Consider the following 21604-nt stretch of genomic DNA (forward strand, 5'->3'; position numbering starts at 1 on the left):
CACACATTGTTTAATATATAAATCATGCTAACACCATATTTCTTATGAAATAATTAAAGATCCTTTCCTTGTCCTTTTGGAAAAATATACCCTATTATTATAATTTGGAAAATAAATTCACAGGAATAAAATAAACTTCTAATATTTTTAAATTTCCTAGATATAATTTTAGATTAAATTTTAGTGGAATTGTCTCTGTAATAGTTTCTTTGGGTTTCCTGGAGTTTGCTGTATTCTGGTGACACACCCCCATGCAACACAAAGTGTGGTGGCCACATCTTCACAGTGGAATTAAGTCTCAGTTCTAATCAGGACTATTTGGAGCAGTCACTGGCTCTTAGGGCATAAATCAATTTTTGTGGCAAGTTGACAAGATTGAATTAAACCATTTCTAAGATGACATTCAATGGAAATCCTGTGTATGTTGTACATTTACTGAAATTAGTCTGTTAATAAGCATATACTTCGAATTTTTTTCATAAATGCAAATAGAGTGTTTATAAATTATTTTTATCCTTTATTATTAATAGCTTGGTTTTTCTGAACTTTTAAATAAGTGTCTATTTCCCTCATCTAGGGTGGAGTCAATGGATTGACTGGAGAGCTAGAATTTGGAGAAAATGGAGGTAACCCCAATGTGCACTTTGAAATTCTTGGAACCAACTATGGAGAAGAACTTGGCAGAGGTGTCCGTAAAGTAAGCCTAGACTTGCTATAAATTTTTTCTCTTTACTATTGTGGTTTTGCCATATAATTTTCTGCAGTGTGATCACAGTATCATTAAAATGCATGTGTTCCAAAAGAGAATGTGAGAGGAAGTTAGGAAGGGAGGACACACTTCAGACAGTGGGTCAGGGGCTTGGAGTACTTTTAGATACATAAGAAGTGTGGAACAATTAATTAGATTCATACTTTAGAATGATATAAAAGGCCAGGTAGTGGTGGCACAAGGCTTTAATCCCAGCATTTGGGAAGCAGAGGCAGGTGGATCTCTATGAGTTCGAGGCCAGCCTGGTCTTCAGAGTGAGTTCTAGATCAGTCAGGACTACCAGAGAAACCCTGTCTCAAAAAACCAATAATAATAATAATAATAATAATAATAATAATAATAATAATAATAATAATGTAAAGAAGGAAAAAATAGCATAGTACTTTCCCAGATAAATGGTATCACATTTCACTCATTATAATAATGCTTTTATAAAATGTTAAATTCAATATTTAGACAAAGCAAAGCTGTTTGACTTTTAGTTTGTAATGTGCACAAAATCAGAATAAGTATTTGGATAAGTTTAATATGGTAATATTGAAAGTCAGCTATACAAGGTGATATTACAGTAGCATATTGTGTGTGGCCTATAGTCAGGAGATGATACATGCAGGAAATGATCCTTAGTAAATTCTGCAGAGCAAAGAACGATGCAGATAAGCACCAATATGCTTGGTTTTGTTTGTTTGTTTGTTTGGTTGGTTGGTTTTTTTGACAGAATACCATGACTTTTGCTCTTGAAAGGAGAAATACAAAGGTCTTTGGAGAAATGATTCATTTTGTACTTTGAACTTGCCATTTTCACACATTTTTCTAGGGAAAAACTGATGGGGAATTTGTATACAGAACCAGTAAATATAATGGTCTTGTCTGAGGTTGACAGCATTGAGAATATCTGGTTCTGGACACACATCCTTCCTGTGCTGACATGTGTTCAGGCAAACAGACAAGTTAGGCATTGTTATTACTGGAAATAAGCCCTCAGTAAATTTATGCTGAGTTAAACCGTCTTGGTACACTTTAATCTTTGTTTGCTAGTGGAGAATTCTAACATACAGAAAATGGCATAAACACAGAATACTATAATGAAACCATCCCTGTTGTGGTCAAAAAGAAAAGCAGGCTCAGGAAACACCACCAAGTGCTCCCTAGATGGCAAGCCTGATCACAGAAGTGGAACCATTAGTATGAATTTAATGTGACCACTGGGCCATATTTTAACTTACTTGATCACCTTAGGAAGTAAAATTTGCCATTATCCAGACTTATATTGAGTCTCCCATATCTTTCTAGATTCTAGAAGTCTGTCTTGTTTGTCTTAATTCATCCTTGCTGGAGCATGTAGTAGAAATTCATTAATCTATATTGTTGCATTTTTTCTGTTGTGTGAATAGGCCAGGATTTATTACACCCTTTCCATTTTAGACTGCTATCAGTAAGGCAGTTATAATGTTCTTACATATATTTATTGGTTGTACTTGTGCATATTTTTTTGTGCGTGGAAGAGTAGAATTGTAATATACAAATGCATGCCTTGGACATTCCTGGATAGTATCAAATGCCTTTATTGAAATGTACCAATTTTCACTTTCCCCACCAGTAGAAAGTACGTTCTTGAAGCCACATGACCCACCATCCTGATTTGTCAGACTTCTAAGCTTCTGTGAATTTCTTGAGATAGTCGTATATCTTCATGATCTCAGTTTAAATTCTCTGACTATAAAACATTCTGCTTCCTATTATAGGCATTTCATTTTCTCTTTTACTCCATATCCCTTTAAAGTTTTATTATTTTTTTCTGTTTGATATCCTTTGGAAAGGTAGAGATGTCATTTGTTGTGTAGAAATGATATTTGGAGATGTATGGAGATACATGTGAACATACCAAAGATTTGTCCTTTGCTACTTAATTAAATTACAAGAATTATTTTTTCCCTGAAGATTTGGTTTTCATAATATTCTTAGCATATTTAAATTTGCTTCTGTTATGAATATTTTTCTATGATTGTTCATGTTTATTCTTATTCAAATGTCATTCTGTACTCTAGTCATGGATCAGTCAAGTATCTTGCCAAGGTTCATATTGTTCTGCCTTTTTTGCTCAAGTCTTTTGATACCCAACTAACTTTTTTGAATATATAGTATAAGAAAAAATGAAATTCCATTCAATTGCTATATGTTTGCAGTTGTTTTTAAATATGATTTAAATGCAATTGCCCCACAATATTAATATATTATGCACTTTGATAATTGTATTTACCAGGGTGATCTCCTCCTAGATGGAATTACAGGGTGTTTTTGTTACCCATAACATGGCCTCATCCTCACTTCCATTCTTATGACAGAGACATTATGCTTAGTCTGAGAGTTTATGTACACAGAAATGGAGAATGCAATATATAGTCATCGTACCTTCTTCCCTTAATGTAACTTTATGGTATATTCTTAATATATTTTAGAAATTTATTTGAGAGTTGCCATTTAATTTATATTCTATAACTAGAAAATTATGCATTTTAAATTTCTTTTTCTGTATATTGCTAACCCATTAAAATCACAGTGATATTTCAATTGAGTTTTATATCCACCTTTCTTGTTCAGCTTTTTAATTCTTAAATCACTTGTAGATTCTTGTTCATATCCTCCAGATTGTCCTATCATATGCATTTAATAGTAGTTGTTACCTCTTTTTTTGTAGTTTTACAACAATTATTAATTTTTTTTGTTTTTTTTTTTACTTTCAAAGTTTGTATATTCATTTAGTGTGTGAGTTTGTGTGTGTGTGTGTACATATACATGTATATGTGACCACAGTCACCTTTTGTCATCATAACATTTGTTTATAGCGCTCATTTTCTTTTCTACAGAATCCCAATTTCAATAAACTTACTGAATTTATGCATTCTAAATCTAGCTGTGTTAGAATCACAACCAATTAGTTTTGGATGTGGAGTTTAGTTTATGTGTGGAGCAGTTCCTTCGTACATTGACACAGGCAATGATGCTTTCAGAGATGCTTAGCAAGGAAAGCCTTGCCCTCCAAAATAACTGCAGCTAAGATTTACTAGGTGTCTGTCCAGAATTAGAGCTCCAGTCACTGCTACTCTATCCACATCTCAAAGAGAGTCAGTGGCTTTCTAACTGAGGAACTGTCAAGCTGTCAGCCTTTGTTGAGTGGCCAGGGGCTGAATGTGCATGATGCCCACATACTTATCGCCTCCAGCAGGGATCCTGTCAGATTTCCCAAACCAGGCAGAGTGTGTCTGTTAAGATTTGACCACAGTTCACAATACTAAATGTTGGAGCAGTCTGTACCGTGTTGGCATTATGTGAATGAAGACTTCATCCTCGTGGGTTTGATGAGAATGTGAACAGGATGAACTGTTACTCACCAAAATGAAGAGCTTTCCAATTTTATATTTTCTACATATTGTTTTTCTTGGTTAAATACCTTATGGATGTTTAACTCAGACAATAGCATCATCATAGTACCCTATTTGTCCTTGAGGAAAACTGAAGTGAAACGCAGAGCCAGTTTTTGAGGTCGTCAAGATTTTCTGTGGTTAATTTCAGTCATGTTGCTGTTCCCATTGCTTCATCTCAATCCAGAATTTTCAACAAAATTAATTGTAGCAGTAACATTGCATCAAAAAACCTAAAACTGAGTTTATAATAGAACTATAGGAAAAGAAAAGATTAGGCTGCATGAAAACATAAAGAATCAATGTGGTTTTCCTTAGAAGAGGAATTCCACCACAGCATTTGCTTGTCTGAATTTTTTGTTCCATTTGCCAGCACCACCCACATTTTATAGTGAAGGACTGAGTTCCAGAATTAACATATAACACTCTGAACTTAAGGTCTTCGAACTTGATCACAAAAGGAAAATAAGGTCAGGAAAAGTGGATTAAAGCTGGCTCCGCAGCCAATCTTACCCAGACAGTAATGCTTAGTTAGAGCAGTGGTTCTCAACCTTCCCAGTGCTATGACATTTTAATACAGTTCCTCATGTTGTGGTGACCTCTAACCATGAAATTATTTCCGATGCTATTCATAACTGTGATTTTGCTACTGTTATGAATTGTAATGTAAATATCTGATATGCAACTCTCAAGGGATCAGGACCCATGGCTTGAGAACTGCTGGCTTAAAAGCACTTTGAAGATGTTAACACTTTATGTTTTCACATAAGCAGCTGCAAGGATGCAGCCGAGGCTCTGAGCGTGTAGGTGCAGTGATTTCTCTGAAAGATTTGGACTCCTTATTCACATTCTCCTACACCAAAGTCACACAGAAAAGAACCATAGCTTTTCTTTATTTGCAAAGCTCATTCTTTTTTAAAAGACCACCATATAGATTATTGCTGGTTCATTTTTAATTAACTAACCTTTTACTGTCTCATATTCAGAAAGGTAAGGAAACATGATGGCCTCAAATGACTAAATGGCTAAGGATGAAACATTTCTCTGTATTCTTCAGCAGAGGATGTTCTGACCCTGACTATCTAGACAGCACCTTCCTTTTCTTTCTTTCTTTCTTTCTTTTTTTTTTTTTTTTTGGTTTTTCAAGACAGGGTTTCTCTGTGTAGCTTTGTACCTTTCCTGGAACTCTCTTTGGAGACCGGGCAGGCCTCAAACTCACAGAGATCCACCTGGCTCTGCCTCCCAAGTGCTGGGATTAAAGGTGTGCGCGACCACCACCCAGCTAGCACCTTCCTTTTCACATTATCCAGTCTTACGATATTTGTAGCAAACCAATAGCATATGTATTTGTACAAATAATCTTTGTGCATGTATTTATATGCAGATATAATTAAAATCTTTGTTTAGAGTGTCACCTTTTCCATTGCAATGTTACTTTATGAGATCAAAAATATCCTTGGCCTGCTGTATTGCCCAGGTCTATAGTACACAGTAGGTGCTATAGAACTCATAGAAAATGTTAATGAATATGTATGTATGTATGTATGTATATATATACACTATATATATATATATATATATATATATATATATATATATATATATATTACTGGGTCATGAAAAATAGAACTAATTTTGCATTTGTAGTTCATAATTACTTTCTAAATAGCTTAGACACATCGCGTAGTAGATCGGAAAGGTGTATAGCCTTTGCTGTCAGATATGCCTATGTTAAAGTTTTGATTCACTGACTGTGGCTCTTAGAACGTCTATAAAAAGTAAGCCTGGATTTCTAAGTCATTAATATAATATTATATCATTTTTTCCAAAGATTATAGTAAAGCTCAATGGAAATTGTTTTCAGATTATATGGTGAGAGATTTTTTAAATGTCTGGTTAAGAATAGACACTCCTGAGTTTCAAAGCAGTGCAAAATTCAGTTGCTGTTCTGACAAGAAATTGTCATATGAAGTGGGGAAAATTATTTCATTTTAGGTGTGATGAGCAGATGATTATACACAACACCACAGTGATAACATGCAGTATTCTGTTTTCTTTAATGTCTTTTCTGACTCAAAAATTCAACAAGTCCATCAATTAAGCTTGTAAGCCATAGTTGGAAAATGTATTAATTTTTACTTATTGGTCCCGTGTGTGTGTGTGTGTGTGTGTGTGTGTGTGTGTGTGTGTGTGCTAAGATCAAATCCAGGACCTGGTGCAGGCCAGGCAGGAGCTCTGTCACTGAGATGTATCTACACGTTTTACTGTCTTATTTGAACAGTGAATTTATGTCTTGAAAACTGTAGTAAACCCAGTAGCCTCTTTTTATGTCATCATCTCTTATATATAATTTATAATCACAATAAATTTGTTTTTATCACCTTCCTTCAAGAAATAGTCTGTATCACAAAGTGTTGTGATTTCCAGGAAGACTCATACTTTATGAAACTTTCAGCGTGTGTTAGGTTGTAAAGAATATTGATCAGAGGCATCACCTATGAAGAAGGAAGTTCCACTGTCTTTGAAGTATACCCTACAGGCAGATCTTTTTCTGCTTCTAAGATGTTCCATAGGCCATAGCTGGAGGGTGGAGAACATAGCTACTTGTGCTGGTGTCTAGGTTTGCTCCAGCTTTTCTAGAAGAGTTATTTGCTCTTGCACTAAGATCCCTTCTGCAGGAGTCCATGTTTAGGTAGGCAACATGTTCTGCCTCTTGAAGAGAGAGGAGACTATCATTTACGGAGGTTGGGATGATAGTGATTTCTCCATAACACAGCAGAGATGCCTGACAAAGATGAATTCCAGCACCAGGCTTTGATAGACATTTTGTGTGTGTGTGTGTGTGTGTGTGGAAGAACTACAAAATCTAGAAAGTTTACTTAATGTTATGATCAACTTCGTATGAGATGCCTGGATTACTGAAAAATATTGTTTTTTGATGTCACTGTTGGATCTTTGGTGAAGAAATTACATATAGTAGCATGAGAAAAAGACCTTCTTCACCCAGGGGAGTAGAAATCATCTAGTCTCTTGAGCTTCAAACTGAACAGAAATGCAGAAGAAAAGTAAATTTTAATCATGTTCAACCTGAGACAACCCCACATGCATCCCTCAGACAAATATTCCTCACTCTCACATCTCTGAAGTCCAGTTGAGAATTACACAATCTTTCTCAATGTTTGGGCCTTTGTGTGCATGGGTATTTTGTCTGCATATATATCTGTGCACTACATGTGTGCCTAGTGCCTCCAGAGGCTAGAACAGAGTGTTCAGTCCTTTGGAACTGGAATTACTGACAATTGTTAGTCACCATGTGGGTGCTGGAAATAGATCCAGAGTCCTTTGGAACAGCAGCAAGTACTCTTATCTAAGCTATCTCTCTATTCCCGTGTTTTATTTTCTTATGATTATGTACCAAAGGATTGCATATGTTATAATTTCTGTATAGAAAAACACAATATGTGTGGTATAGATTATTTTAATATTTTTTGAAATAAACTATTACAAGGGGCTATAGAGTTTAGAGTACCTGTTGCTCTTGGAGAGGACCTCAGTTCAATTTCAGCAACCACATAATGACTCACTACCATCTATAACTTCAGTTTCAAGATTTTAGAACCCTCTTCTGACCTCATAGTGCACCAGGCACATATGTAGTATACATATATATGTGCAGGCAAAACATCTATACACATATAAAATAAATTATAAATACATAATTTTTGTTTTTTGTTTTTCGAGACAGGGTTTCTCTGTGTAGATTTTCATACCTGCTTGGATCTTGCTCTGTAGACCAGGCTGGGCTTGAACTCACAGAGATACTCCTGGCTCTGCCTCCTGAGTACTGGAATTAAAGGCATGCACCACCACTTCCCGGCCATAAAATTTTTTAAGAAAGAAAATAAACTATTGTAAGAAAAATAGCTGCTATTTCCCTGCAGAACGCAAGATATGCTATGCTCATATAGATCCTCATAGGTTCTTTCAACATTTCTGGTCCATGTGCTGAGTGTTTGCTGGGATGAGCTCAATCATATAAGAGATAAATACACAAGAAGAAAGACTAAATTTCCTTCTATTCCACTAGACCACATCCAGAATGGAAGAAAAACATTTTCTCATCCCAGACTTTGGAACACACACACACACACACACACACACACACACACACTAAAATTCCATGCAATTCAGATTCACATGTGTAATATGATGGTCACTCTCAGTAAACAACTACTTTCTTAGCTTTGGTCATAAACTGTAATCACTGTACAGGAGTCCATATGAGAATAATGGTTTCTTAGAAGAAACCAGACTATGAAAATGCAAAAGGGAAAAGAGTTCTTCAACAGGCCTTGCCCCTTGTTGTGGTTGAGTCTGTAAGTGGTAGAAGCTCATTTTGAAGAGATGACATGAAAGTATCTAGTGTGGCTGCAAAGTGCCAGAAAGCAGAGCACTTTCCATCTATAAACTCTTAGCAGACCCATGTGTTACATTTGACATTTACAACATGGTAGGTTCAATAGACACACAATCTCAGGGGACTTCCATTCTCCATCAGATCAGACTCCCAGCACTCCCCCTACCCCCAGCTGCTCTGAAGTCTGTTCAAATATTGTGTATGTATCTTCTAATTTTCTCGGCTCATCTGGTTTCCTGAAGGAGGTTATAAATGATCCTGGTACAAGGCTGGATTATCTGCACTGATAATGAGCATAAACTTTGTACAGTCCTAGGCACAGAATATGACAGCACTTACCAGTAGAGCACTGCGACCCATTGGTTCGGGATAAGAGTGGCACCTGCCATTCAAAGTAATAGTGTCTGTATTGGTGATGAAGCAGGCTATAATCGTGGTTTTTAGCAACAGTTGCTAGACTGTTTTTTCTGCCTTCTCCACTTTTCAGTAATTTTATCATTTTTTTTAATCAGTACATCTAACCCACTGTAGCTAACATGACACCACCATTAATACTTGAATCTTAATTAAGGTGCTCTATGGTGATGGAGAAATGATTGATACTTGCCCCTCTGATTTTGCAAGTCATTATCCTATTAAGAACTTCCTTTTCAGACTTTGGGGTGACTTAAATGTATATTCTTATCCCTTTAAAATTTAAACCATTAGTAGTTTTTTTTTTCTTCAGAAAAAGATAGTAGATTGCAATAAAAATAAGCAATCCATATGTTTGAGAGAACAATATGTTGGTTTTATGCTGGTATGTGCAGTATGTTATTATTATATACATGATGCTACCTATATATTGTTGTTGTTTTTTTTTTTACTTTTATTGATTCTTTGTGGATTTCACATCATGCATTCCAATCCCACTTATCTCCCTGTCCCCTCGAATCCACCTTTTGCCCTTACAACTTCCCCAAAACAAGACCAAATTAAAAAAAAAAAAAAAAAAGCAAAACAAAACAAAGAACCAAAACAAAAATTAAAAACAAGAAGAACTTGTGGAAGCTGTAGTGTGGCCCAGTGAGTCACACAGTTTCCCATTTAGTCCATACATCTTCACTTGTGTTGTTTGCTATGAGTCATTGGTCTGATTCAAGGTCTCTGGTTTCTGCTTCACCACCTATAATGGACCCTCACTGGAGCTCCTCTTAGGTATCCTACTGTTATCCTGTGTCATGAAGATGCTACTATTGTGGATTTGTCCCCTACATCTTCCCTGGGCAAAATAGTAGAGATGGCCCTGGTGATATGAGTGAGGACAACCTGGATCTAGCCCTGCTCCTTGCTGTAGGCTGAGTTGGATATTCTAGCCAAGGTAATGGGAAGAGTGCATCTGGGTAGTGATGATGAAGGAAAGCTTAAGAGCTGACCAAGCCAACTACCACCCAGGCCCAGAACCAGAGCTATGAATACGCCCACTCCAGCAGCCAATGACTCTAAGAACTGGTGGAGCATGTTATTTTATACACAGTAGAGCTATGTCGTTCAGAACGTAGCTTGAAATTTTCAAAAAACTTGGAGTATTTTCTTACATGGCCATGACTGTCTATCTGTCATTATAACATTGTTTCGAAGGAAAAGACATTTAGAAGTTCAATGTACAATACTTTTTATTGAGACTTTAAACCTATACCCACAATTAACATGAACACATTTTATTTATACAATGGTACATAGTTTTGAAGATGCAGTTTCCCCTTTAGTCATGTCTTTGAAAGGCATGGAAATATGCTGCCTAGAAAAGCAGTGTTGATTTGCAGCTGTGGGGCAATTAGTAGTATTTCTTTCTGTCATTTTCACTGTAGTTCTGTATTAAGGTGTGGCATATTTAAATTTCTTTTTGTGCACATTGAGGGAAGAAAATATTAATCAAGACTTATTAGAAGTTATCAAGGATTAACAGAAACAGTATATGATTTCTCACTCTAATACCACCTTGCATTCATAGATAATTCTGAAAAACTGTCTTCCTAATGGTCAGGCACAGAGGTCATTTTGTTGATACCCAGATATTATCTACAACACTAGACTATGCAATGCATAATGTTATTAGAAGCAAGACTAAGGGGTATTCTGACAATTTGTAGTAGTATCCAGTAAATAGTTCAGATTTTAAAGTTGAAAATGACTTTCTACTATGAAAATTTTATCAATTTTTAACTTTATTTTTTTACTTTTGATTAGTATATGTTCATGTGTATAACATGGGTGTGAGCACTTATCACAATTTTTTATAAACTCCATAAACTTCTAAAAGCCAGTTTTTCAAGGTGATAGTGTCAAGGTAGAAAATATATTTATTACAAAACAAAGTCTCCACATTAAGATCGCACAAATGCATCTATTATCTACATTTATGCTCATGAGAAAACCCATAAAAACAAAACCATAATATATAAGCAAAAGATCTGTAAGGAAAAAAATGCTCAGACACAGCTTTGTGAAGTGAAAAAAAAAAAACAAACCTTCAAAAACATCATCTAGGAGTTGATTTTTGTTGTTCATCTACTGCCTGGTATGGGGTCTGCCCTTAACTGGAGTTTATGTACCCAGTGAGACTCCTCTGGAGAAAATTAATATATCCTTTGGGAGCAGTTATCAACTGGGCATAGTTCTGGGTTAGGAATGGAGGCCTGTGTCTATTTCCCCTCTTAGCACTAGGATCTGGTTAGGCCCAGACGTGAGTAGCCCTGTGAATGCTGCCACAGTCTGTCTCTATAAGTTCATGCGTGAGTCAGTTCTGTTGGCTTGTTTCGTTGGTGTCTTTAACTTTACTGGCTCTCACAATTTTTCCACCTCCTTTCCTGCTGAGGGGCTCAGGGATTTGATGGATATATCTCATTAAGGATTGAGCCTTCCAAGGACTTTCACTTTCTGTACTTTGTCCACTTGCAAGTGTCTGTATTTGTTCCCAGCTACTGCAGAAAGAAGCTTCTCTGATGATGGCTGAGACAGATATTAATTATGAGTTCATCAGACCATCATCCAGAGTCACTTTATTGCTACATTTCTTTAGCAGAATAGGAACGGTCTACGTAGTCTCAGGTTCTTAATCACCCGGGCAGTGGGTTGCATCTCATGTAGTGGGTCTGAATGCCAGTCAGATAGTGGTAGTATACACCCACAACTTTTGTGCCACAATTGTACCAGTGCATAGTATAGGCAGGTCACCATTCAACTGTTCATACATTTCATCAATAATCTTACCAAGTGGTATTAGAAGCTGGTTCTGTTTAGAGCTACTTCCAATGTGAGATAAAGAGAGTGCTTGAGTAATTGGCAGCACTTTATCAATCATAGGGATTCAGTTACAGTGAAAGGTCTTTAAGTTCATTGGCAGTAAGTTTGACTTTTAGAATTCAGTAAATATACAATTTTCAGAATTATTAAATTTTATTATCATTGTAAATAGCATTTTTGAAGTTCTTTTTTAAAAATCAAGAGTGAGAAGTGAATCTTATTTTAGCACAATCCAACAAACACTTGGATTAATGTGGACCACGCTTTGAAATGTGTAATTAGTAAAATGAGGGCATCTGCCTGAAGGTAATCATCAGGAGTAAGTGACTGGACCCTCCCCCATGAGAATGGCTCTCATCACTCAGACATTTCTGAAGAGTTGTTCAGTCAGAAGCTACAGAAGGTTGTAAGACCCTGGAGTACCTGAATAAAAGCAGTTTTGTGCTTTAAATGGAAATGTGTTGGAAATGCTTTGCCGGGGAATTTCTTCTCTTTACTCTTTCAAGGTTGATATGAATCATATCTGGACTGAGATGAGAAATCATTCAGTCCCAGGCTCAGACATTTCAGAGTGGCTGATTGTAGTCATCTGGAGCAATGACATGATTTGAATAAGTACACTTCCATTAAGCAGGAGAAAGTTTTTGTTCAGGGTTATGGAAAATTGTCATACTCCTCCCTCTCATGGAGAACACATTGTATTAATGTATAATTTTCCTTGCAAAGAAAATCCCGAAGTGTACAATTATTTTCAGGAGAAACACATTTATAATGTAGGGATGGGTTCTCATCCTAAGTGACTTTTTAAGGAAAACCATAGAATAATTTCTATTTCACCTTCTCTGCTTTTCTGTGACTTTAGCAATTTGTTATTCCTAGACATCATTCCTTTTCTGTTCAAATAGTATTAGACAAATTATACAAATTTTACTGTACTTTGTGTTTTATTATCTTATGAGGTAGATCTACACTTTGAAATACAGAAACATATCAAAATTCCTCTTAATAGGAAAATTTCTTTACTTACCCCCAACATTAGAATAAAACCAAAATTTAGAGACATAATAGCAAAGTTTGGTGTAACGTCTCTACCTTCCGAGTATAAAGTAGTTTGGAGGATTTTGTTTCTTGCCTGGGGAACCTTTAGTTTGTTAAAAAAGACTAAAGCTCAACTCCTAGATAAATGCCATCCCATTTGGCTGTGTCTTCTCCTTCACCCAGTAAAGGTCTGTGCATTTTCTTTCTTTTCCTGTAGGTGCAGAATCCTTCTCCAAATATATTTATAGCTATAATTTTTCCGAGAGCCATCCCCATTGGTAGACAGGTCCCAGCAGAAGATGTAAGGAGTTGGCAGGGGGTAAGGGGTGGGGGAGAGATGAGCCAGGCCATAGTGGTGGTGAGAATCTTGCAGCCTAACTGACTAGCAGCCAGAGTGCTTCTTTATTTATACAGAATTTAGTAAGCTGGAATACATTCATGATGTTTCAAAACATAGATCATATCACTTTTGTTTTTGGACATGTGTTTTACTTCCTTTTGTTCATCTTTTAGTCATCATTAATAAACCATGACAGAACAGAGTTATCATTTCCAGTCATTTTTCATAAAGTTTTGACATTATTAATAAACAGAGTTATCGCTTTTACTCATTAATACCATAACCCAATTTTTAAGAATCTAGAGGCAGATGACAGCCTGTTCTCAGGCTGGTAGCTTTTGTGGGTACAAGCACATTAGACCAAAACAAAATCTTCAAGCCAGTCTGAGCATATTGCCATGCCCCAAGTAGTGTATTATTAACTCTAAATGGTCAGTGTGCCCAGGACATATCTCAGTCCAAAGCTGCTGCAGTTATTATCCAAATTCTGGCATAATACAATGTTTATATTTTCTATCCATATGGAATTTGTCTATATGTCTAATCCTGGCATTCTAGTGTTCCTTGGTCATATGACACTACAGTGGCTCTGCATGTGCTAACTTTTCTAAGAAAGGGAGGTCCTGACATCTCGTTCTTTCATCATCTTTCCATTCCATACTTTGTTCATCAATATAAGTCTCTGTGTAGGGCTGACACAACTTCATCTAATCTAACTTTGTTGCTGTGTATGCCACATAATTGCCTGAGTGTATAGCGGGAAGAGGTTTGTAATCTGATTTTTGGCCAACTCCTTCAGCCCACTGAATCTTGTTGACCTTTTTAAGTTTACTTTGTTTTGAATATCTTGTTTCTGAATAAGTATGGGGACAGATGTTTCAAGAGTGTCTCATAGCTTCATAAAGAGACCTCTGACTTCGTTATGTACACCACAACCTCTAAAACATAAAGAAGACCTTCAAGTAAATAAGGATATCTCCCTAAAAGCAGGAGGGGTAGTATGTTCAGGACTTTCCTGGGTAAGCTTAGAAGCAGTACTCTTGGGAGAAGGCATATTTGATTCATAAGAAATTTCTCATCAATCCAATATCCCCAAATTGCAGAAATAATAAAAGTCTCCCAAGTATGCAACAGGTGGAGATGAAAACCAAAGGTGACATGGCAGCCATCATGTGGCTTAGCTTTGCTAGATCTTTGTCAAGCAGCTGCGCAGGCTTTATGATTTCTGCCATCCCCATCAGATATGGCTGTGTCATAGTTCTATCACATTTATATATGAATGTGAAAATGAGCCAGATAACTTGTATATATTTACTGTGTGCCCTGACATGAAATACAAACAAATAATATATCCTGATATTTCTTTGGCTTTTATGTCTTAACAGTATTGTAGCATAACATATAGATAGCAAAATTCATTCAAAACACCAGTAGTTTGTTACATACTTTCATGCTGGCATTATGACCTCATTAAACATCTGATTTTGAAAGACTGCTTGCTTTTGATACATGTAGAAAAAACAAGATATGTGAATGATACTAGGAAAGGTTCAAGAGATTTAAGGTTTTCCAATTAGGTCTAATAACAAGTAGGAAGTGGAAGAAGCCCTTTCTGGATGCAGTGAAAGCAAATAACAGGTTGCCCCAAGCAATCAAAGCTCTGTCCGTAGTAGCAGCATCAAAAACAGAAGTCACATTAAAGCTAAGATGGATCCAAGAGGCTAACAAAGGTTCTGTTGTCTGCCATGCCTTGTTGTGGCAGTTAGATCATTAAGAGCAGAGGATTCTGCAGCAGTGACAGTATGACAGGTGTCTATAATATAGAATAATAGCTATATTATAACCAATTGCAGGTCACACTTTTAAACAGTATTTTTCTCATAAAGTCTGTACTTCATGACGAAATATAGTCAAGCAGTGATATTCTTTACTGTTATCAAAAGGATAACCAAGTGGCCTCAGATACTATAAATAAGTTGGACAGAGATAAACACCAAAATTTCTCTGGCAGTAAAAAAATAAAGTAGTTAAGAAAACTGTCATTAAAAAAAAAAACTAACAAATTAAAATTCTTTACGTTAAAAAGTAAATGATATTAATATTATTTTCATGTGATTAATGGCAAGCATACAGAGCAAAAAGAAGAGATAATGCTGTTTAGTATGAAAAGGAAAGAGCATGATGTGCGCCAGGCTCCCTCCGTGTGTGTGGGTACAATAGACAACCAGAGTGTCATCTTGCCACTTGGGTCCATAGAAAATGACAGCCTGCTGCTGTGAGCTGAATGCAGTCGCCCGTGGACAACAGCTGTGCAAAGCATCTAAACCCACTGCTGACTGCTCCAACTGTAACTGACGACTGTAGCTGGCGCATGCAGTCACTCATCGGCTCCACTCTTCTCTTACCAGAACGTGTGTGTGTGTAGTGAGGTAGTCGAAAATGTCCGATAATAGCAGTCTACTGGAAGAAGCTGGCACCAGCTCAAGAGTATGGCTGAGAAGTGATGTGTAGACATCTTATCCTTAAGGTCATGATGCCAGAAAAGATAAAACCTCACAGAATGAGAGAATGGTCCAAAGTAGAAGAGTCAAATGCATATGCTTGCCTACTTCCTTCTTTCACTCCAAGTAGGTCTCAGTTATATTCTTAGATTGTAAATATTTGACCAACTAATATTCTATGAATAAACTAAAATATTTATGATAGTCTACATGGAAAGAAAACTAGTTAATTTGCTTTTGCCTAATGACTCCTTATCCAGCAAGGTTCTGTAAGGAACAGAACTGATAGAATGAATATGTACTGTAGCATTTGATCTAAACCAAAGAGCCAGGAGAGAATATGTGTTCTCAGGGGGGCTTTGGGAGGTTGGCTTATCCCCCTCCCACCATGTGGGTGGAGTTATCAGCAATGGGTATTTGCATGCTAGAGTGAGAAAGAGAACCTGTTAACTGCTCAGTCCACAAAGCTGAAGCCGCCCCAGTTCCAGGCTGGTGCTGGATACTGAAGATTCTTGGGTAGTCAATGGTTTTCAGTTTACCTTGAAAGGCCCAAGAAGCTGGGTTGTTGTGTTAGCCAAAAAGAACAGCAGCAGAGAATGACACACTCATCAGCAAAAAGCAAGGGCCGTCCGTGAGCAGCAGCTCTGCTTTTCCCTCAGACCTTTTCATAACCAGGCCATTGTCAGAAGGCGAGGTCCATTCCAGGGGAGAGTTTCCTCCTCTTGGTTAATCTTTTCCCAGAAATGCTGTGGCAGACCAACCAGTAGCCATTTCTCTTTCTTGATTTCAGGTCCAATCAATTTGACAATCAAGGCGAACAATCTATTACAGACCCCTTGCAGAAAGGAGTAAGATTCTGAACTGTAAAGGGATCTAAGTATCACTAGATTTTCAAGTAGCGATAATTGCTGCATGCACAAAGCATCAATTAATCACAATTAGGCATCAAGAGGGACACAAGTTAATCTATCCCTAACTAGGTTTTCAGGGTGCCAAGAAAGAAATCAGAGAAATGTATACTCCTTTAAAATATAGAAATCTTGATTTCTGAAATCACTTCAATTAAATACAAATGTCAAATCTCATCAAGTACACACTTCAAATGTATTAATTTAAGACTTGGCAATATTTCACTGAAGAAATTTGGAGACATAAATGGCAGAAATAAATCAAATGTTTATGACCATGAAAGCCATTGTATTTTTGTGGACAGGTTTGATTACCAGGATATATTTAAGCAAGGGAGGGTGCTGATGAAGATATTCAGTCATGTCTGACCCTGAATTTCACAAGAACTGTGGCTGTAATGATCACATCATGAGACTTCATATCTATATTTTCTTAACTCCTTCAATAATAGTACATAGAATAAGTATCCTCTTTAAATGTATGTTTCCAGTGTACTGAGACTTCAGTTTTCTCAGTTCTTTGAAGATTAAATTGAATCTAAGGTTTTGCACTAGTCAGTTTTCCACCACTATTACACAATAACACTAGTATTTCAAAGAAGGAACGTTAATTTGGCTGAGAGTTGGAGTCATTTTATCCTACTGCTTTTAAGCAAGATTGAAGCAGGTGATCATCGTATGAATGCAAGTTACAATAAAGCCCATTAGCTTCACAGGTGCATGAAAAGGAAAGAGAGGGGCTAGAGATACCAGTATTCTATAGCCCCTTCTAAGGCATGCCCAAAGGATCTAATTCTTCCTATGAGGCCATGGCCTTTGCAGGTTCTTCCACCTTCTCATAGGGTTAAAAACAAATATAAAACACTTTAGAAACAGTTATTCTTAAACTGCTACATACATTTATTCTCCAGGATGATTTACAGGTTAATCTAAGTCTACATACTTGTTGGCAAAATCTTAGGACATAAAAAGAGAAATTATTCATAACCTACTCTCCTGAAAAAAATCGTTATTACTATTTAGTGGTTACCTCTCTCATTTTCCCAAGCTTGATACAGGATAACTCTATAGATTTGCTTTAACATGTGTGTCTTTGGAGGACAGTCCAGATCCAAACTGTAGCAGAATTCTGGAGGTATGTCCTAGTTAGCTTTCACTGTCAACTGGACACAGCCTAGAGGTGTGTGACTGGAAATCATTAATTAAAGAATTGCCTAGGTCAAATTGCCTCTGAACACGTATGCAGGGGTGATGGCCTTGATTATTATCTGATGCAGTAGAACCCTACAAGCTGTGGATAACATCCCTAGCCTGGTCCTTGGCTGTATAAAAGATAGCTAAGTAGGCATAAGCCTGGGAGTGAGTGAGCCAGAAAGCAAGCCAGCAAACATCTTTTTAGCATGGTTGCTGTCCCAAGTTTCTGCCTTGACTTCCATCAGTAATGGACTGTAACCTGGAGTGTAAGAAAAATTAAACACTTTCATCTACTGGGTTTCTTTTGGTCATAGTATCACAGCAACAAACACCAAACTAGAATAGTGTGTGTTTTTAAAAGTTAGTACATTTCTGTTCCCACTGACATAGTTAAATGAATAAGATAATGGATTAAAATAATAAAGCTTATTGATCTTATGATACTAAGATTTGTGGTTCTCTCTTTTTTTTCTTCAGAATTTATTTATTTATTATGTATAAAGTGTTCTGCCTGCATGTCAGAAGATGGCACCAGATCTCATTACAGGTGGTTTTGAGCCACTGTATGTGCTTGCTGGGAATTGAACTCAGGATCTCCCAAGAGCAGCTAGTGTTCTTAAGCAGTGAGCCATCTCTCCAGCCCCCTCTCTTTTTCCATATGTGTAAAGATTCTGGTGGTTTTGTACTTTGTATGGGATGTATATGTAACAGATATTGGCTATGAGATTATTCTAGGATGGGGCAGGTTGGATGCATGGGATGTATATATACATGCAAGATCATGTTAGCTGTGATATTGTTCTAGCATGAAACATGATTATTCTGTAACATAAATAAATGTTTTCTTTAGAGTTAAGTTGCTAAATGCTTTCTTTAGAGTTAAGTTGCCATATTGAATACATGGTTTTAACTAGCATTTTGATCAAGTATAAAATCTAAAGTTTATTAAAAAATAGATTTTACTTTAGGAACAAGGCTTTCTTTATATTCTAAATTACTTTTTTAAAGTTTCCATGTAATCCCTGCAAATGGTACTGATGTAATCTATTATATGTCAAATTTTTAAAATGTAAAGATCTGTTTAAAAGAATAACCCCACATAGAATATTCTGAAATAACACAAATAGGATCATGTAGGTACTTTTTATTAGAAGTTAAAGAATGACAGCCTCTGCATAACATGGTCTTAAAATAATGTAAGTGCAGGTAAATGTAAGTGAGAAATATGAAAAGAGAACTACAGAATCTGCTAATACTCATCCTCAAATGTCTGACTATATGTCATGGCCTCTGGTGACCACTGAAGGCTGAAAACATGTGCCCAATGTTCTATATCCTGGTGGCCAGTTCTGAACACGAGTTTCTAAGTGTCCAGCTATCACCTTTCTGCCCCCACCTGGAGGTCAGCTGAATGCTGATTACTCATTCCTGGTAGAAAGAGTAAGAATGTTAAAGGCTGGTCTTTGAAACCCGCTCCTCTCAATACTGAAATATAGAAGGTAAAGCACATTATTTGGCATTGGAAATATCTCCATAGGCTTGTATATTTGAACCATTGGTCCTCAGATGGAGGAACTGTCGTTCGAGGTTGTTAAACCTGCAGATGAGGTCTGGCTAGACAAAATGTGTGGCTGGGGCTGGCACTTGAGTTTATAGCCCAGATCTATACCCTACCATAATGTTTCTGAGATTTCTATTTTCTTCAGATATGAGCAAGAAGCCTCACACTCCTGCCATCTTGCTTTCCCAACCAATGTGGACTATACTCTCTAATACAAGCCAAGAGAGCTTGTTCCCTTGAGTTGCTTCTTGTTAGGCATTTGGTCAGACTGACAAGAAAACTAGTATCGATGGGATTGTAAGAAGTGCACTTCAGAAATCTTACCTAGTTTGAATCATGGTCATTTGATGCTGTTTCTAGCTGCAATGTTGGCCATTCAGGAAGCCAAAGGTAGCTGCCAAGGCTAACACACTGCTCTGTAGCCAGAAGCACTCTTTCCTGACAGCAAAGAATGATGAGACCTAAGATGGTGTGCTCTTTGCTCTAGTGCACTGTGCCTGCAGAGGATTCTGGGAGATACTGAAACAGTTTCTATGTGGCCATCTGTCTACAGGGGAGTGGATGTCCTATGAACAGTTTAGGTTTGTGACACTTACTTTCTCTGTTGTTTGTGTCATTGTGTGGATGCAGCTGAGGGGTAGAGTGTGACCCAAGCACAGACTTTTTTTTATAAGTTTCTCAATTGATTAAAAAAACAATTATAAAATACCTTGGAAACAGACATTCTTAGACTTCTACATATATTTATTCCCCAAGGTGATGTACAGGATTATCCAAAATTGGCATACTAATATATATATGTGTGTGTGTGTGTGTGTGTGTGTGTGTGTGTGTGTGTGTGTGTGTGTATATGTGTATATATATATATACGTGTGTATATGTATATATATATATACATATATATTATACACACACATATGGATGTGTGCATGTATAACTAAAGTGTTTAAAATGTATTTTATTTTTATAATTTTATTTCACTTTGCAATTGCAGTGGTAGCTATAGAGAGCCCTGATAAAAATGTCATTCCTCAAGCTTATGCACAGAAGGCTGGGCTCTGGATCCAAGTACCCCTCAAAATTAAGTGAAATGACTTAACACATAAAAATGGAAAAAAGGAATACATTCATAATATTGACCAAAACTGAGGAGAAAACTTCAGTCTATATCTACCTTGCCAAAAGCAGCATCAAAACCTATAGAACTTGGGAGCCAGGTAGCAGGTGACTTAGTGAGTAAGACACCTTACTGTCGACCTGAGACCTGAGTGTATTCCTGGGATTTGCTTGGTAGAAAGAGAGAAACAACTCACATAATTGACCTCTGACCCCTAACATGAATGCCATGACACATGCACGTGAAATTAAAAACATAAAATATTAGTAAACCTTACATAAAAGACAAAAACAAAAGCCAGGGAATAGTTGTAGTCCTGTTTGTCATAACAGGGAGATATCTCTTTCTCCTGATCCCAGGGCTAGGACTTCCGGTCAAGCTTTCTCACCCCAGCATGGTATTACCTGCACTAAGATGGGGCTGGAAAGACCGTTTTGCAAACGCATGCCTTTGCTAAGGCCCAGAAGTCAGTCCTGAGGACTGACATTCTTGCAAACCTGGGGAAGGTACAAGTATTCACAGAAGCTGCCGTTCATTTGCTGTTTGCACAGAACCAGCACATATTTCCCTTTCCTTTTTAAACTATGAGTTGTCGTCCCCTAAGCAGATTGTGTAGTTCTTACCAAGTCCTGTGGGGTCATTTCAGGCCAAGGATGTCTAACTTTTGCCATTTCATCATATTTTCTTAATTTATTTTGTTTTCACATACAAAAGATAGTGATTTCAAAAATGCCAAATAGCTTTCCTCATAAGTTCTTCTATTGTTTTCCACATGAAGACCTTGCGTGGGTGAAGGTAGATTCACAGCATATCTATCTTGTACCCTTTACTGCTTGAATATTAATATAAATCTTTTCAATCAATCTAGAATTTCTTATGTAATTTAAATGAAAAAAATTAAATGAACACAATTCAATGTGCTGAAAAAGGCACCCTTTCCTGTTGCCATCAGTAATTGTATTGTCTATTTTTCAAAAGCCAAATGCTCCACTATATTATATTTGCATCAAATGGCTGACTCCCCAGCCTTTACAGTTTCTTGCCCTGTGCCC

At 36.8% G+C, this 21604-nt stretch overlaps 1 protein-coding gene across 3 annotated transcripts in view; it reads left to right on the forward strand.

Annotated features, from left to right (window-relative positions):
• Window positions 1-21604, forward strand: part of Grid2 (glutamate ionotropic receptor delta type subunit 2) — a 1385700-nt gene that overhangs the window by 849325 nt on the left and 514771 nt on the right. For all 3 annotated transcript variants that reach the window (XM_036180912.1, XM_036180913.1, XM_036180910.1), the window contains exon 8: window positions 578-697. In XM_036180912.1, the coding sequence (XP_036036805.1) occupies window positions 578-697 (120 nt within the window). The remainder of the gene's footprint in view (window positions 1-577; window positions 698-21604) is intronic.

The sequence above is a fragment of the Onychomys torridus genome, chromosome 3, assembly GCF_903995425.1.
Source record: "Onychomys torridus chromosome 3, mOncTor1.1, whole genome shotgun sequence".
Lineage (NCBI taxonomy): Eukaryota > Metazoa > Chordata > Mammalia > Rodentia > Cricetidae > Onychomys > Onychomys torridus.